Below are 15,139 nucleotides of genomic sequence, written 5' to 3'. Positions count from 1 at the left end.
AACTTGGCTATAAAAAAGAAAAACAAAATTTCTCTCCGTCAAAAATTTAAAAAAAAATGTGTTAACAGATGAATAGTTTGTAAATGATCCATTATAAAAAGTACAAACCGTAATGACATAAAATGAACTCTGTATTAACGGATAGTAAATATTAATAGACTTTTACTAAAACAGACATTCTATTAATGACTATGGTGTTAAGTACCGGTGACCCCCCCCCCTCTGCTATTCCAGGCTCAAGGAAAACAGGCAGAAGCTGTTATACACATAAGACCTGGAGATGTGCGGCTCCGAAATAGAAGTGTATTGATTTTGTTTACATTACATAGTTATACAAAGTTGATTAGGGCGTAACTATGCAACATACCTATTCATTAATCTACATTCATTAAGGTGTGGACTACATATTCCCAGCAAGAGAAATTAACATAATGACTTATATTCCCATAACAGTCTATAACGTTTCTTCTCATAATAAGATGTTTTTCAGTTGTTTCTAAGTCAAAACATTCTGTGTCCTTGAGTTTGGTCTCAGAGTTTGTTACGTAAATAAGTCTGGAATTGAACTTGCAAAGGAGAATGAATTTCTATTATTTTTCTATCCAGTGAAAAAGGTTAACTCTTTCCTCACAATGGCTTCTCTCCTGTGTGAATTCTCTCATGTGCAATGAGATTTGATTTCAAAGCAAAACATTTCCCACATTCTGAACATGAATATGGCTTCACTCCTGTGTGAATTCTCGCATGTTTAATGAGATCTGATTTGGAAGCACAACATGTCTCACATTCTGAACAAGAATATGGCTTCTCTCCTGTGTGAATTCTCGCATGTATAGTGAGATCTGATTTGGAAGCACAACATTTCCCACATTCTGAACATGAATATGGCTTCTCTCCTGTGTGAATTCTCTCATGTGTAATGAGAGTTGATTTCTGAGCAAAACATTTCCCACATTCTGAACATAAATATGGCTTCTCTCCTATGTGAATTCTCTCATGTTTAACAAGATCTGATTTCTGAGCAAAACATTTCCCACATTCTGAACATGAATATGGCTTCTCTCCTGTGTGAATTCTCTCATGTGCAATGAGATTTGATTTCAAAGCAAAACATTTCCCACATTCTGAACATGAATATGGCTTCACTCCTGTGTGAATTCTCGCATGTTTAATGAGATCTGATTTGGAAGCCCAACATGTCTCACATTCTGAACAAGAATATGGCTTCTCTCCTGTGTGAATTCTCGCATGTATAGTGAGATCTGATTTGGAAGCACAACATTTCCCACATTCTGAACATGAATATGGCTTCTCTCCTGTGTGAATTCTCTCATGTGTAATGAGAGTTGATTTCCGAGCAAAACATTTCTCACATTCTGAACATGAATATGGCTTCTCTCCTGTGTGAATTCTCTCATGTGTAATAAGAGCTGATTTCAAAGCAAAACATTTATCACATTCTGAACATGAATATGGCTTCTCTCCTGTGTGAATTCTCTCATGTGTAATAAGAGCTGATTTGAAAGCAAAACATTTATCACATTCTGAACATGAATATGGCTTCTCTCCTGTGTGAATTTTCTCATGTGCAATGAGATTTGATTTCTTAGCAAAACATTTATCACATTCTGAACACGAATATGACTTCACTCCTTTGTGACTTTCACTTTTCTTAGCATTCTGTGTTGAACTCGTGGTACCATCATCTGCCATAAATAAAATTGAAGTTATAAGCTTTTAATAATATAACCTCAAAACATACAGACACACATAAATCCATATAAATTCCAAAGTGTGTAGCAAGGTACTACTTTAAAAAGGCCTATGTGACAGAAAATACCCAAAATGACATTTTAAAAACTGCACCCTTCGAAGTGCTCAAAACGACATTCAATAAAACATATCTACAAAAGCATATCCATAGGGACTCAATAATATAAGGATACTTTAGCATTGCATTACTGCTGTAGAAATATTAGAAAAAGGGATTAATACATAGGTAATGAGAAAAACTACATAGGCATTGCATTATTGCTTTGGTGATATTTGCAAAGTGAGATTCTAAAGCCTGCTTTACACCAGGCAATCTATCGGGCGATAGATCGTCGGGGTCACGGTTTTTGTGACGCACATCCGGCATCGCTGGCGATGCCGGCCTGTGTGACACCTCCTAGCGACGCAGTATCGCTCACAAATCGTGAGTCGGGTACTGCTCGTTAGGTTCCATAATATCGGTTACTTTAGTCGCCCATCGTTTCCGTGGTAGCACACGTCGCTCCGTGTGACACCACGGGAACGATGAGCAGCTCACCTGCCTCCCGCGGCCGCCGCCGGCTCTATGTGGAAGGAAGGAGGTGGGCGGGATGTTTACATCCTGCTCATCTCCGCCCCTCCGCTCTGATTGGTCGGTGGCCGTGTGACGTCACTGTGACGCCGAACGTCCCTCCCACTCCAGGAAGTGGACATTCGCCGCCCACAGCGAGGTCGCACGAGAGGTAAGTATGTGTGACGGGGTTTAGTAACTTTGTGCGACACGGGCAGCGATTTGCCCGTGACGCAAAAAGGACGGGGGCGGGTACGATCGATTGTGAAATCGCACAATCGATCGTACCGTGTAAAGCAGGCTTTAGTTTATGTATTGACCAATTCATGCGAGCCCGGTAACCTTGACAAGCACCTGACCAAGCACTCCACCCTATAGCCAGGGTGTGTCCACCATCTTATTTAGCCAGGAACCAGACATGCAGATTTTTAATCACACATAGAGGCATTTAAGGTTAGGTTCCCAATATAATGAGATCACTTTGTCGAGGTTATCGGGCTCACATGGATTGGCCAATGAGAGGGAGAGGGGGGAGAGACAGAGGGAGAGAGGAGAGACAGAGGGAGAGAGGAGAGACAGAGGGAGAGAGGAGAGACAGAGGCAGAGACAAAAAAAAAAAAGAAAACACGGATCCGGATCGTGCAGCTGGATGTCCGGGTCCGGGTTGGACCCACCCGGATCAGACTGTGAAACCGCACGGATCCGGAAGTTTGGGTCCGCTCAACACTAATGCCTATGTCTTTTTACTCATTTTTCACATTAGCTATGTATTTATCCCTTTTTTGTAATATTCCTACAGCAGTAATGCGATGCCAAAGAACACTTTAAATGCATCACAGAAATTAAAGCAATGTGGAAGGGAAAAAAAACCAACACATTTTAATTTTTCCCACAAAAGTGTTGATTTACCACAAATTTTTATTTTCCCAAGGGTAAGATGAGAAAATGGACCATATAATTCTGTTGTGCAATTTCTCGTGTGTACGACGATATCCCAGGACTCGGATGGGAAGGAGCACCATTTACCTTTTGGAGAACAAAATTGGCTGAAATAGAGGATGCCATGTCACGTTTGTAAAGCCCTTGATGTGCCTAAACAATGGAAACACCCCACAAATCTCATTTTGAAATCTACACCACTGAAGGAATGTATCTACTGTAGGTGTGGAGATCATAGAAGTACCCTTATATAGGGCAAGAGGTCTTTAGCAGACCCCAGCTATTATGGAGACCCATATGCACCCAATGATAACTGTTGCTGGGGGTGTTGGATATGTAGAACGTTGTACCCCATAGGCTGCGAGCTGCGAATGCTGCTGTCAAAGATTGAAAAGTTAACAGCAGTGGGTGAAGCTTACCTCCACTGAATAACTGAATAGACATCATCTGCTGGCAATAATGGAGACTCAGCTTTTGAGCCCGCAAGTAGTAATAGGATGTAATATTACGTTACATATCGAGAAGGGGTTAAAGAAAACCTGGCAGCTACAAAAACACTGTTTACCTGCAGATATAGTGGTAATCTGAGTACCTAGCAATTAAATGATATCTATCTGGTTTATTAGAACAGTGTGTGACGCTAGTCACTGCATGGACAAGCCGTGAGGCAGGGTTGTCAAATGTTCTGGGGTCAGATACAAAGAGAGCATGCCGTGAACTAAGGGGAAAGACAGGGGCGTAGTCAGCTCTGGGGTCAGAATATCAGGAGGATAGCGGATATGGGCAAATGGATGGTCAGAGGAGGTCCAAGGTCTCCGAGCTATAGATCAGGGCACAGATAACCAAGGCCCACATTCGCAGGGAGACGCAGTGGCATCGGACTCTGTTCACAGGCAACCTGAAATTAGGTGCTCAGCCTCAGCTGAGTCTTTCACACTGTTTTCCTGTCCTGTGGAGTGGTTTGTGGCTCCTTGAGACTCAGGGGGCCAATTTCTTTTCAGCTGTGTTATCCCCATTTAAGGTTTGAGATTCCTCTTGTTACTGCAGATACCTTCAGTTCATGCTCCTGTGATGACTTTGTGGGGTTTGCATCTCCACTCCCGGTGGGGGGGAGGGAGGGTTAGATCAGGGTTTGGACAGGTGTTAGTGTGGCACCACAGGGTTCAGTTGCCACAAATATACCTGTACCTGGGGCAGGGAAGGATCTCCACATCAGGTAATCCCACTCCAAGCCTGGAGGGGGAGCTCTACAAGCCGAGTTCAGGTGAGGTCCCCTTTAAATCCAGGTTTGGAGGCGGAGTTAAAAAGACAGTTGACAGTTGGAGAAAAGGAGACTGTGCGAGCAGAGAGTGAGGGAAGACATCAAAATGGAGAGGGCTGTGCTTAGCCCGTACGAGCAACTGTGTGACCACCTGAGGGGTCAGGAGTGAGGCAAAAGAGGAGTGAGCGGGGAGGTGGAGCCAGATCGGTTCATCCCCAAGGAACAGCGCTGATTACCGGACACCGGCGTCCGAGTTTGTGAGGGATCTAATCTACCCAGCAATAAAGACCGGAGGCCAGGGAGACTCCAGATCTCCTGGCCGCAGCAGCACCTGAAAGCAAAGCCGCTACACAGAGCTTAGGGACCGCAGTGAGTACAGCAGTGCCCCTTAGAGAAGCTCCTGCCGCCTGCCATACAGGTGAAGACAGTGAGAGAGGGACAAGGTATAGCTACAGGCAGCCTAGTACGAAGGAGAGAGACAGCGCAGCAGGGAGGCCTCACAACTAACCTGGTGCAGAGATCCTGAACTGTTCCCAGATTACCCAAAAACTGTCACATCAGAAACTGAACCCCTTTTTAATAACACCTGCAAGTAAAACCTGGTCAGAGTTAATGAATTGGTGTGACGCACTTTATTTCTTCATCTGAGAAGCCATAGGCTGCTGCACTAAAGTGACAGTTGAAAAGGCTGTGAGGAAAAACCGCCATATCTGTGTAGAGACTGATAAAACTGCCCTGGGGACCCCGCTTCACCTACAGGAAGCAGAAACAACTGGCTGTCTAACCATCACCCCAGAGGTCTGACCTGCAGCCCCAGTAACCATACTGGAACTGTAGGTGGCATCACAAAATACTTTTTTTTTCAATTTTTATTATTTACTGACTTTCAGCGACCACCAGGGCCACGGAACCGGGCACAGGCACCCGTGACATAATCCCATTAACCAACACCCGGAACAGAGTACCCCACGGCCCTGGGGCGGGTCAGCTTTTGGCGTCACGAACAGGATTTGGACAAGGCCCAGTAACCCTGGGTAACGTGTACCTTGAAAACTGTTTAATAACTGAACTTTGCCGCCATTTTGAGCATTTGAAAAATTAACTGCACCACAGCGAGGATGGAGATGCAACGCGATGCTGATGCCGCTGGTGCAGCTGCAGCACCTGAAGATGTAGCCCCGATCATGCTGCTTGCTCTGCCGTATGTCCCGGGGGCAGCATGGTTACCGCAATATGCTGGGGAACCCAATACCCTAGCTGAATTTAGGGAAAAGATATGCAATCTCCTGGATATATACTCTATGACTGACAAGCAGGGTGGATAAAAATCAATGTTTGTTTTTTTTAAAAAAAAACAAAAAACAAAGAAAAACGGATTTTTTTGATTTAAATCGGATTTTTTTCAATAAACTGCTTTTTGAGGAAAATATTTTACCATCCAAAGGTTCTTCCATCATGAGATAAAGCTGAGTTAGCTTTATCTCATGATGAGTAAAGCTTCCATCATGAGATAAAGCAAATTAAGTTAGCTAAGTTTGAGACAGAGAGACTCATTGCGAGAGAAAGTAAAAATAATCCTAAAATATTCTTTAACTACATAAACAGTAAAAAACTGAAAAGCGATAGTGTTGGCCCCCTTAAAAATAGTCTTGGTGAAATGGTGGAAGGGGATGAGGGTAAAGCCAACCTGCTGAATTACTTTTTTTCTACGGTTTTTATACAAGAAAATGCCATGGCAGATGACATGACCAGTGATACCATAAATTCACCCTTGAATATTACCTGCTTAACCCAGCAGGAAGTACGCCGCCGCCTCGAAATCACTAAGGTTGACAAATCTCCGGGCCCGGATGGCATACACCCCAGAGTACTACAGGAATTGAGTTCTGTGATAGATAGACCATTATTTTTAATCTTCTCAGATTCCTTAATAACAGGGTCGGTACCGCAGGACTGGCGCATAGCAAATGTAGTGCCAATATTCAAAAAGGGGACAAAAACTGAGCCGGGAAATTATAGGCCGGTAAGTTTAACCTCTACGGTTGGTAAAATCCTTGAGGGTTTCTTGAGAGATGCTATACTGGAGTATCTCAAGAAAAATAACCTTATGACAGAGTATCAACATGGGTTTATGAGGGATCGATCCTGTCAAACTAATTTGATCAGCTTCTATGAAGAGGTAAGTTCAAGTCTGGACCAGGGAAATGCAGTGGATGTTGTGTATATGGACTTTTCAAAAGCTTTTGATACGGTGCCACACAAAAGGTTGGTACATAAAATGAGAATAATGGGGATAGGGGAAAATATGTGTAACTGGGTTAAAAACTGGCTCAGTGATAGGAAACAAAGGGTGGTTATTAATGGTACGTACTCGGACTGGGTCTCAGTTCATAGTGGGGTACCACAGGGGTCAGTATTGGGCCCGCTTCTTTTCAACATATTTTTAAATGACCTTGTTGGGGGCATGCGGAGTAGAATTTCAATATTTGCAGATGATACTAAACTCTGCAGGGTAATCAATACAGAGGAGGATAATTTTATATTACAGGGAGATTTATGTAAATTGGAGGATTGGGCTGAGAAGTGGCAATTGAAGTTTAATGTAGATAAATGTAAGGTCATGCACTTGGGTATAGGAAATAACATTTATGATTATGTACTTAATTGTAGAACACTGGGTAAAACAGACACAGAAAAAGACTTGGGTGTATGGGTGGATGGTAAACTTCACTTTAGTGGACAGTGTCAGGCAGCTGCTGCCAGGGCTAATAAAATAATGGGATGTATTAAAAGAGGTATAAGTGTTCATGAAAAAAATATAGTTCTACCTCTGTACAAGTCACTAGTGCGACCGCACTTAGAATACTGTGTACAATTCTGGTCACCGATATATAAGAAGGACATAGCTGAACTGGAGAGGGTGCAGAGAAGAGCGACCAAGATTATTAGAGGAATGGGTGGGCTGCAATACCAAGATAGGTTATTAAACTTGGGGTTATTTAGTTTGGAAAAACGAAGGCTTAGGGGGGATCTAATCACAATGTATAAATATATGAGGGGACAGTACAGAGACCTTTCCAAAGATCTTTTTACACGTAGGCCTGCGACTGGAACACGGGGGCATCCGCTACGTCTTGAGGAAAGAAGGTTTAATCATAATCACAGACGAGGATTCTTTACTGTACGAGCAGTGAGACTATGGAACTCTCTGCCGCATGATGTTGTAATGAGTGATTCACTACTAACATTTAAGCAGAGCCTGGATGCCTTTCTTGAAAAATTTAATATTACCAGTTATGTATATTAGATTTTATGACAGGGTATTGATCCAGGGAACTAGTCTGATTGCCGGATGTGGAGTCAGGAAGGACATTTTTCCCCATTGGAACTTGTTTGCCACATTGGGGGTTTTTTTTGCCTTCCTCTGGATCAACATGTTAGGCTACGGGTTGAACTAGATGGACTTAAGGCCCCGTCACACACAGAGATAAATCTTTGGCAGATCTGTGGTTGCAGTGAAATCATGGACATATTGTTCCATTTGTACACAGCCACAAACCTGGCACTGATTGTCCACAATTTCACTGCAACCACAGATCTGCCGCAGATTTATCTCTGTGTGTGACAGGGCCTTTAGAGTCTCCCTTCAACCTTAAAAACTATGATACTATGATACTATGAGTTGTTTAACTCAGTAGAATAAAGGCTGTATATGTGTAATATTCACAATGCCATGCTCTTCCAGAGGTTTCTGTAGGATTAGTGGGCAGTTTCTCTCCTAGATTATCACAGACGCTCGCTTTACTTACGCAGTTCTCACAACTGAATTTGACTCCGTAGAGGTCCCAGCCTCTTCTTCACGGCAAAAATATTACAACATGAACAGAGTTGAGAAAAAGACCTTAATCCTATTGTTCTACAAACCTATGAATACAGAATCAACCCCTTCAGTGCCAAGTCCAAGAAGTTAGACAATATGTTTCTGATTGTTTGGAGTGGAATAGATCTGCACAACACAAGAAGAATGTGAATCTAAGTGTGAGGAGGAGGAAGGGCAAGCAGACAAGAAAATGAAAGTGAAACTTTGAGCACAATACTGCAGCATAGCCACAGACAGACAAGTCTGGATCTGTTTGTGTGTACGATCTGAGGTTTATTACATTCTTTCCTTATAATGGCAGCAGGCCGTAAAAGAGACCCAGTTTGGGAATATTTTAATGAAGCTCCTTCGCCTATCGGTAAGACAGCCATGCGTGCAAAATGTAAACGATGCAACAAAGAGATGCAAGGCCTGGTGGCGCGAATGAGGCAACATCATGAGAAGTGCGGTAATGAAGATGACCAAAGAAACACTTCTGAACAGGCAGGATCTTCAGGTTGGTAAACATTTTTATTGAATCCTATTTCTAAAGACTGAACGGTCATGTGTGAGAAAAATTATATTTATTATTACTGCATGTTACTGTCATTTGGTACAGTTATGAAGAAAAACAAATATTCCTTTTGGGGCAGGGGCAGTGATGTGTTGTGTGCAATAAGCAGAAATTGTATAAGAAACAATAAAATAACAGCATTGACTTTTTTTGTTTAGGGGAATTCATGGATTCTGGAAACTATCCACCTCCAAGATCACCATCATCCTGTTCTACAGTTTCAGAGTTATCCATCCAGGATAGTGCTTCATTAGCAGCAGCATCATCATCAGACACCCACAGCCACATATCACCATCACCCAAAAGGAAGAAAAAACCTTTACCTCCTGGAACCACCATAGATAGGTTTGTGATAAGAACTAGCAGATTAGAAAAAGAGTTGATTGATGAAAAAATTTCCCAGTTTATTTATGCAACGAACTCTTCTTTCCGTCTGACTGAGAACCCACATTTCATTAATATGGTTCAGTCACTGAGACCAGGATACAGTCCACCCAGCAGAGCTGATGTTGCAGGGAAACTGCTGGATCAAGTGTATGACAGAGAAATGGAGCAATGTGCAACAGCTCTGGAGGGTAAAATTGTTAACCTAAGTATTGATGGGTCGAGTAATGTCCACAATGATCCTATTATATGTGCTTGTATAACAACAGAAGAAGGTAAAGTCTTCCTTGCACAAACAACTGATACGTCAGGAAATGCACACACAGCAGAATACTTACAAGAAGTGGCAGTAAAAGCTATAACGACATGTGAACAAAAATTCAAATGTCTAGTACGCAGTTTGGTCACTGACAATGCTGCAAACGTATCCAAGATGAGAAGAGATTTAGAAGAGCAGGGAGGGAATACAAAGCTGCTAATAACATATGGTTGCAGTGCTCATTTGCTGCACCTCTTAGCCAAAGACTTAAGTGTTCCAGAAATAAAGGCTAATGTTGTTGAAATTGCTAAATACTTCCGTAATAATCATTTTGCTGCAGCAGCTCTGAAAAGGATGGGTGGAACCAAGCTAACGCTCCCACAAGATGTTAGATGGAACTCTGTGGTGGACTGTTTTGAGCAGTATATCAAAAACTGGCCTATTCTGATGACACTTTGTGAAGAAAATCGAGATAAAATAGATGGCACTGTCACGGCTAAAATCCTCAACATTGGGCTTAAGAGAAATGTTGAACATATGCTGAGCTTCCTGAAACCCATCTCTCAAGCTTTAAACAAAATACAGAAAAATAGCTGTTTTATTGCGGATGCTGTTGAAATTTGGAAGGAACTGAGTGAACACTTAAAAACAGAACTACACATGGACAGAATTAAATTACAAGCAGTAAACAAATGAATGGGACAAGCACTGACTCCAGCTCATTTTTTGGCAAATATTGTCAATATCCAATATCAGGGTCAAAACCTAAGTGCTGAGGAAGAGGAGTTAGCTATGACATGGGTATCCAGCAATCATCCATCTTTAATGCCAACTATAATAAACTTCAGAGCTAAGGGGGAACCATTCAAGAAATATACGTTTGCTGAAGATATTTTAAGGAAGGTCACACCAGTAAACTGGTGGAAGTCACTTAACCCCTTCACGACCATGGACGGAAAGATCCGTCATGGTGCCCTGGGCCTTAACGACCAAGGACGGATCTTTCCGTCATGGCCTAATCGCGGCACCGGAGCCTCCGGTGACTGCGAAAAGTTAGCATAAACCGCAGATTCGGGGAGGAGGGGACCTGTACCTGACCTCAGGAGGGGTGGTGCCTCCTCCCCGGACCTACGGAGGCTGTCATTGGCTGACGAACGCCGCTCAACCAATCACAGCCACTGTAATGTTCCAGCCACTTAAAGTGACTGAAACATTGAAATCCAGCCCTGGCCAGTGCAGCTATAGCACTGGCCATTGGCTGGAGCTGGGTGACCTCACTGGAGTTGCCGCACTGCCATTGCACTGTATGAAATGGGCCTCCCGATCCGCCGCTGCCCTCCGCGATCTGCCACCCGCACCCCCACCCCTCGTATCTGCTGCCCGCACCCTCACCCCCACACCTCCCGATCCGCCGCCGCTGCCCTCCGCGATCTGCCACCCGCACCCCCACCCCTCGTATCTGCTGCCCTCACCCCCACACCTCCCGATCCGCCGCTGCCCTCTGCGATCTGCCACCCGATCTGCTGCCCGCACCCCCACCCCTCGTATCTGCTGCCTGCACCCTCACCCCCACACCTCCCGATCCGCCACCGCCGCCCTCCATCTGCCACAGTGCCACCGGTCCCCCCCGATCTGCTGCCCGGCCCCTTTCCCTCGTGATTGGCTGCTCGTCCCCTCACCTCCGTGATGTGCTGCCAGCCCCCTCCACTCGAGATCGGCTGCCCGCTTCCTCCTCCGTTATGTGCTGTCCGGCCCCGCCCCCTCTCCGTTATGTGCTGCACGGCCCCGCCCCCTCTCCTCCGTTATGTGCTGCCCGGCACCGCCCCCTCTCCTCCGTTATGTGCTGCGCACCCCCTCTCCGTTATATGCTGCGCGCCCCCTCTCCTCCGTTATGTGCTGCTCTCCCCCTCACCTCCGTGATGTGCTGCCCGCTCCCCCCCACCTCTCACCCCCGTGATCGGCTACTCGCCCCCTCCCCGTCACCCTCATGATGTGCGCTCCCTCCCCTGTCACCGCCGTGATGTGCGCTCCCTCCCCTGTCACTGCCGTGATGTGCGCTCCCTCCCCTGTCACCGCCGTGATGTGCGCTCCCTCCCTGTCACCGCCGTGATGTGCGCTCCCTCACCTGTCACCCCCGTGATGTGTGCTCCCTCCCGTCACCCCCGTGATGTGTGCTCCCTCACCTGTCACCCCCGTGATGTGTGCTCCCTCACCTGTCACCCCCCGTGATGTGTGCTCCCTCACCTGTCACCCCCGTGATGTGTGCTCCCTCACCTGTCACCCCCGTGATGTGTGCTCCCTCACCTGTCACCGCCGTGATGTGTGCTCCCTCACCTGTCACCGCCGTGATGTGTGCTCCCTCCCCTGTCACCCCCGTGATGTGTGCTCCGTCCCCTGTCACCCCCGTGATGTGTGCTCCCTCCCCTGTCACCCCCGTGATGTGTGCTCCCTCACCTGTCACCCCCGTGATCTGTGGCTCCCTCACCTGTCACCCCGTGATCTGTGCTCCCTCACCTGTCACCCCGTGATCTGTGCTCCCTCACCTGTCACCCCGTGATCTGTGCTCCCTCACCTGTCACCCCGTGATCTGTGCTCCCTCACCTGTCACCCCGTGATCTGTGCTCCCTCACCTGTCACCCCCGTGATCTGCTGTCCGCTCTCCCTCACCTCTCCCCCCCATGATCTGTGCTCTGCTCACCTGTCTCCTCCGTGATCTGCGCTGCGCTCCCTCCCCCACCTCTCACCCTCCCCGATCTGCTGCCTCCTTCATCTCCTGTGATCCAGCTGCCTAGATCCATCCTGTAGGGTAACTATCCCCAATCTCACCTCCCACTCCCCTTCCCACCCATCCCCCCTCCCCCCATCCTCTGCCGCTCCTGCATCCACTGCGCCCTCTCCCATCCGCCCCCACCCTATCCCAGCCGCCGTCTCACAATCACAGATGCTCCCTTTATATGCCGCTGCCCCCACATCTGCCGCCGCCCCATCTGCCGCCCCCCCCCCCCCATCTGCCACTGTTTTTTTTTCTATGCCACGGGGGTCTAGTTTCCAAAATGGGGTCACATGTGGGGGAGCTCCACTGTTTCGGCACCTCAGGGGATCTCCAAACGCAACATGGAATACGCTAATTATCCCAGACAATTTTGCGTTTGAAACGTCAAATGACGCTCCTTGCCTTCCGGGCCCTGCTGTGCGCCCAAACATTTTATTTCCACCACATATGAGGTGTCTGTCTACTCAGGAGAAATTGCACAATACATTTTATGGTGCAATTTTTCCTGATACCCTTGTGAAAAAAAAGCTACCTGGTTGAAGTAACAATTTTGTGGTAAAAAAAATTATTTTTATTTTCACAGCTCAACTCTATTAACTTTTGTGAAGCCCCCAGAGGCTCAAAGTGCTCAATAAACATCTAGATAAATTCCATGAGGGGCCTAGTTTCCAAAATGGGGTCACATGTGGGGGAGCTCTACTGTTTCTGCACCTCAGGGGCTCTCCAAACGCAACATGGTGCGGCTAACGATTTCAGCTAATTTTCTGTTCAAAAAAGTCAAATGGCGCTCCTTCCCTTCCGAGTCCTGCTGTGCGCCCAAACAGTGGTTTTTCGCCACATATGAGGTATCTGCGTGTTCAGTAGAAATTGCCCAACAAATTTTGGGGGTTCATTTAATCCTGCTACCCTTGTGAATATGCAATATTTGAGGCTAAATTAACATTTTTGTTGCAAAAAGTAAAATGTTCATTTTTTCCTTCCACATTGCTTTAGTTACTGTGAAGCACCTGAAGGGTTAATAACCTTCTTGAATGTGGTTTTGAGTAGCCTGAGGGGTGCTGTTTTTGGAATGGTGTCACTTTTGGGTGTTTTGTGTCATGTAGACCTTTCAAAATCGATTCAAATGTGATTTGGTCCCTAAAAAAAGTGGCTTTGTAAATTTTGTTGTAAAAATGAGAAATTGCTCATAAACTTTGAACCCCTATAACTTCCTTAATTTTTTTTTTTTCCCCAAAATTGTTCTGATGTAAAGTAGACATGTGGGAAATGTTATTTATTAATTATTTTGTGTCATATGTATCGTTGGTTTTAGAGCATAAAAATTCAAAGTTTGAAAATTACAAAATTTTCGCGAAATTTCCGTTTTTTTCACAAAGAAACGCAAAAAATATCGGCCTAAATTTACCACTAACATGAAGCCCAATATGTCACGAAAAAACAATGTCAGAATCACCGGGATCCGCTGAAGCGTTCCAGAGTTATAACCTCATAAAGTGACACTGGTCATAATTGCAAAAAATGGCCTGGTCTTTAGGGTCAAAATAGGCTTGGGGCTGAAGGGGTTAAGCGCTTGGCTTTAGAGACTGTTCAAGTAATGATTTCACTTTTAACAGCAGTAGCTTCTTCTGCAGGCGTTGAAAGAATATTCTCTTCCTTTGGACTCATTCATTCTAAATTGAGAAATCGGTTGGGACCCAATAAAGCAGGAAAGCTTGTTTTTCTTTTCCAGATTATGAATAGAAACAAAGAAGAAGATGATGATGAAGATGACAAGTGAGCTGCAGAGGACAGCAGGGACAGTAGTATTTAAGTTTTTCATGTGTCGGCTGGGCTGACAGTCTAAGTTTCTTAAAAATATATATATTTTGTTTAGCCAAATTAGTTAACAAACATGGATGTTTGTTTAAGCAAATAACTTATGCTGTAATGTTGTTATTGTTTCAGTTGAATAAATCTATTTAAATTGTTATTAAGGTCAGGATTATTTTTCTCCTTCCTAAATACAACAGAACAGTGGTGTCCAAATAGTGTTTAAACTAGGAATGGGGGGCGAGGGTATTCACTTTATAGAAGGGGAATGTAGTGCAGATAGTGACCAGGGCACAAGTAATGAAATTGGGGGTGGTACGGGGGGGGGGAGGGTTAGGACAGTTAATACAGTAAGCAGGAATACAGGTACAGAGTCATACGTAACGTGCATGTACACTAATGCCCGAAGCCTCACAAATAAGGTGGAGGAATTAGAATTAATATTGTTGGAAGAAAATTATGATATAGTGGGGATATCAGAGACATGGCTGGATGAGAGCTATGACTGGGCTGTTAATTTACAGGGTTATAGCCTATTCAGGAATGACCGTACAAATAAGCGAGGGGGAGGTGTGTCTATATGTAAAATCATCCTTAAAACCCATCCTGCGTGACAACATATGTGAGGGTACTGAGAATGTAGAGTCCCTATGGGTGGAGATAAGGGGGGGAGAATGAATAATAAAATACTGATAGGGGTGTGTTATAAGACGCCGAATATTATGGAAGAGGTAGAGAATCTCCTCATAAAGCAAATTGATAAAGCAGCGAGTCTCGGAGAGGTAATTATTATGGGGGACTTTAACTATCCTGATATAAATTGGGGAACAGAAACTTGCAGTTCCCGCAAAGGAAATAGATTTTTGATAACAATGAAAGAAAATTACCTTTCACAAATGGTACAGGACCCCACAAGAGGGGGAGCACTACTAGACCTTGTACTAACCAATAGGCCAGA

At 45.0% G+C, this 15,139-nt stretch overlaps 1 protein-coding gene across 1 annotated transcript in view; it reads right to left on the bottom strand.

Annotated features, from left to right (window-relative positions):
• Positions 1 to 220: 220 nt before the first annotated feature.
• LOC142269311 (uncharacterized) overlaps positions 221 to 15,139 on the bottom strand; it is a 37,276-nt gene continuing 22,357 nt past the window's right edge. Inside the window, exon 3 of the mRNA XM_075332407.1 lies at positions 221 to 1,706. Within this exon, the coding sequence (XP_075188522.1) occupies positions 628 to 1,706 (1,079 nt within the window). The 3' untranslated portion in view covers positions 221 to 627. The remainder of the gene's footprint in view (positions 1,707 to 15,139) is intronic.

The sequence above is a fragment of the Anomaloglossus baeobatrachus genome, unplaced genomic scaffold (assembly GCF_048569485.1).
Source record: "Anomaloglossus baeobatrachus isolate aAnoBae1 unplaced genomic scaffold, aAnoBae1.hap1 Scaffold_3185, whole genome shotgun sequence".
Taxonomy (NCBI): domain Eukaryota; kingdom Metazoa; phylum Chordata; class Amphibia; order Anura; family Aromobatidae; genus Anomaloglossus; species Anomaloglossus baeobatrachus.
The sequence above is the reverse complement of the archived record's forward strand: the minus strand, read 5'-3'. Positions and strand labels throughout refer to the sequence as shown.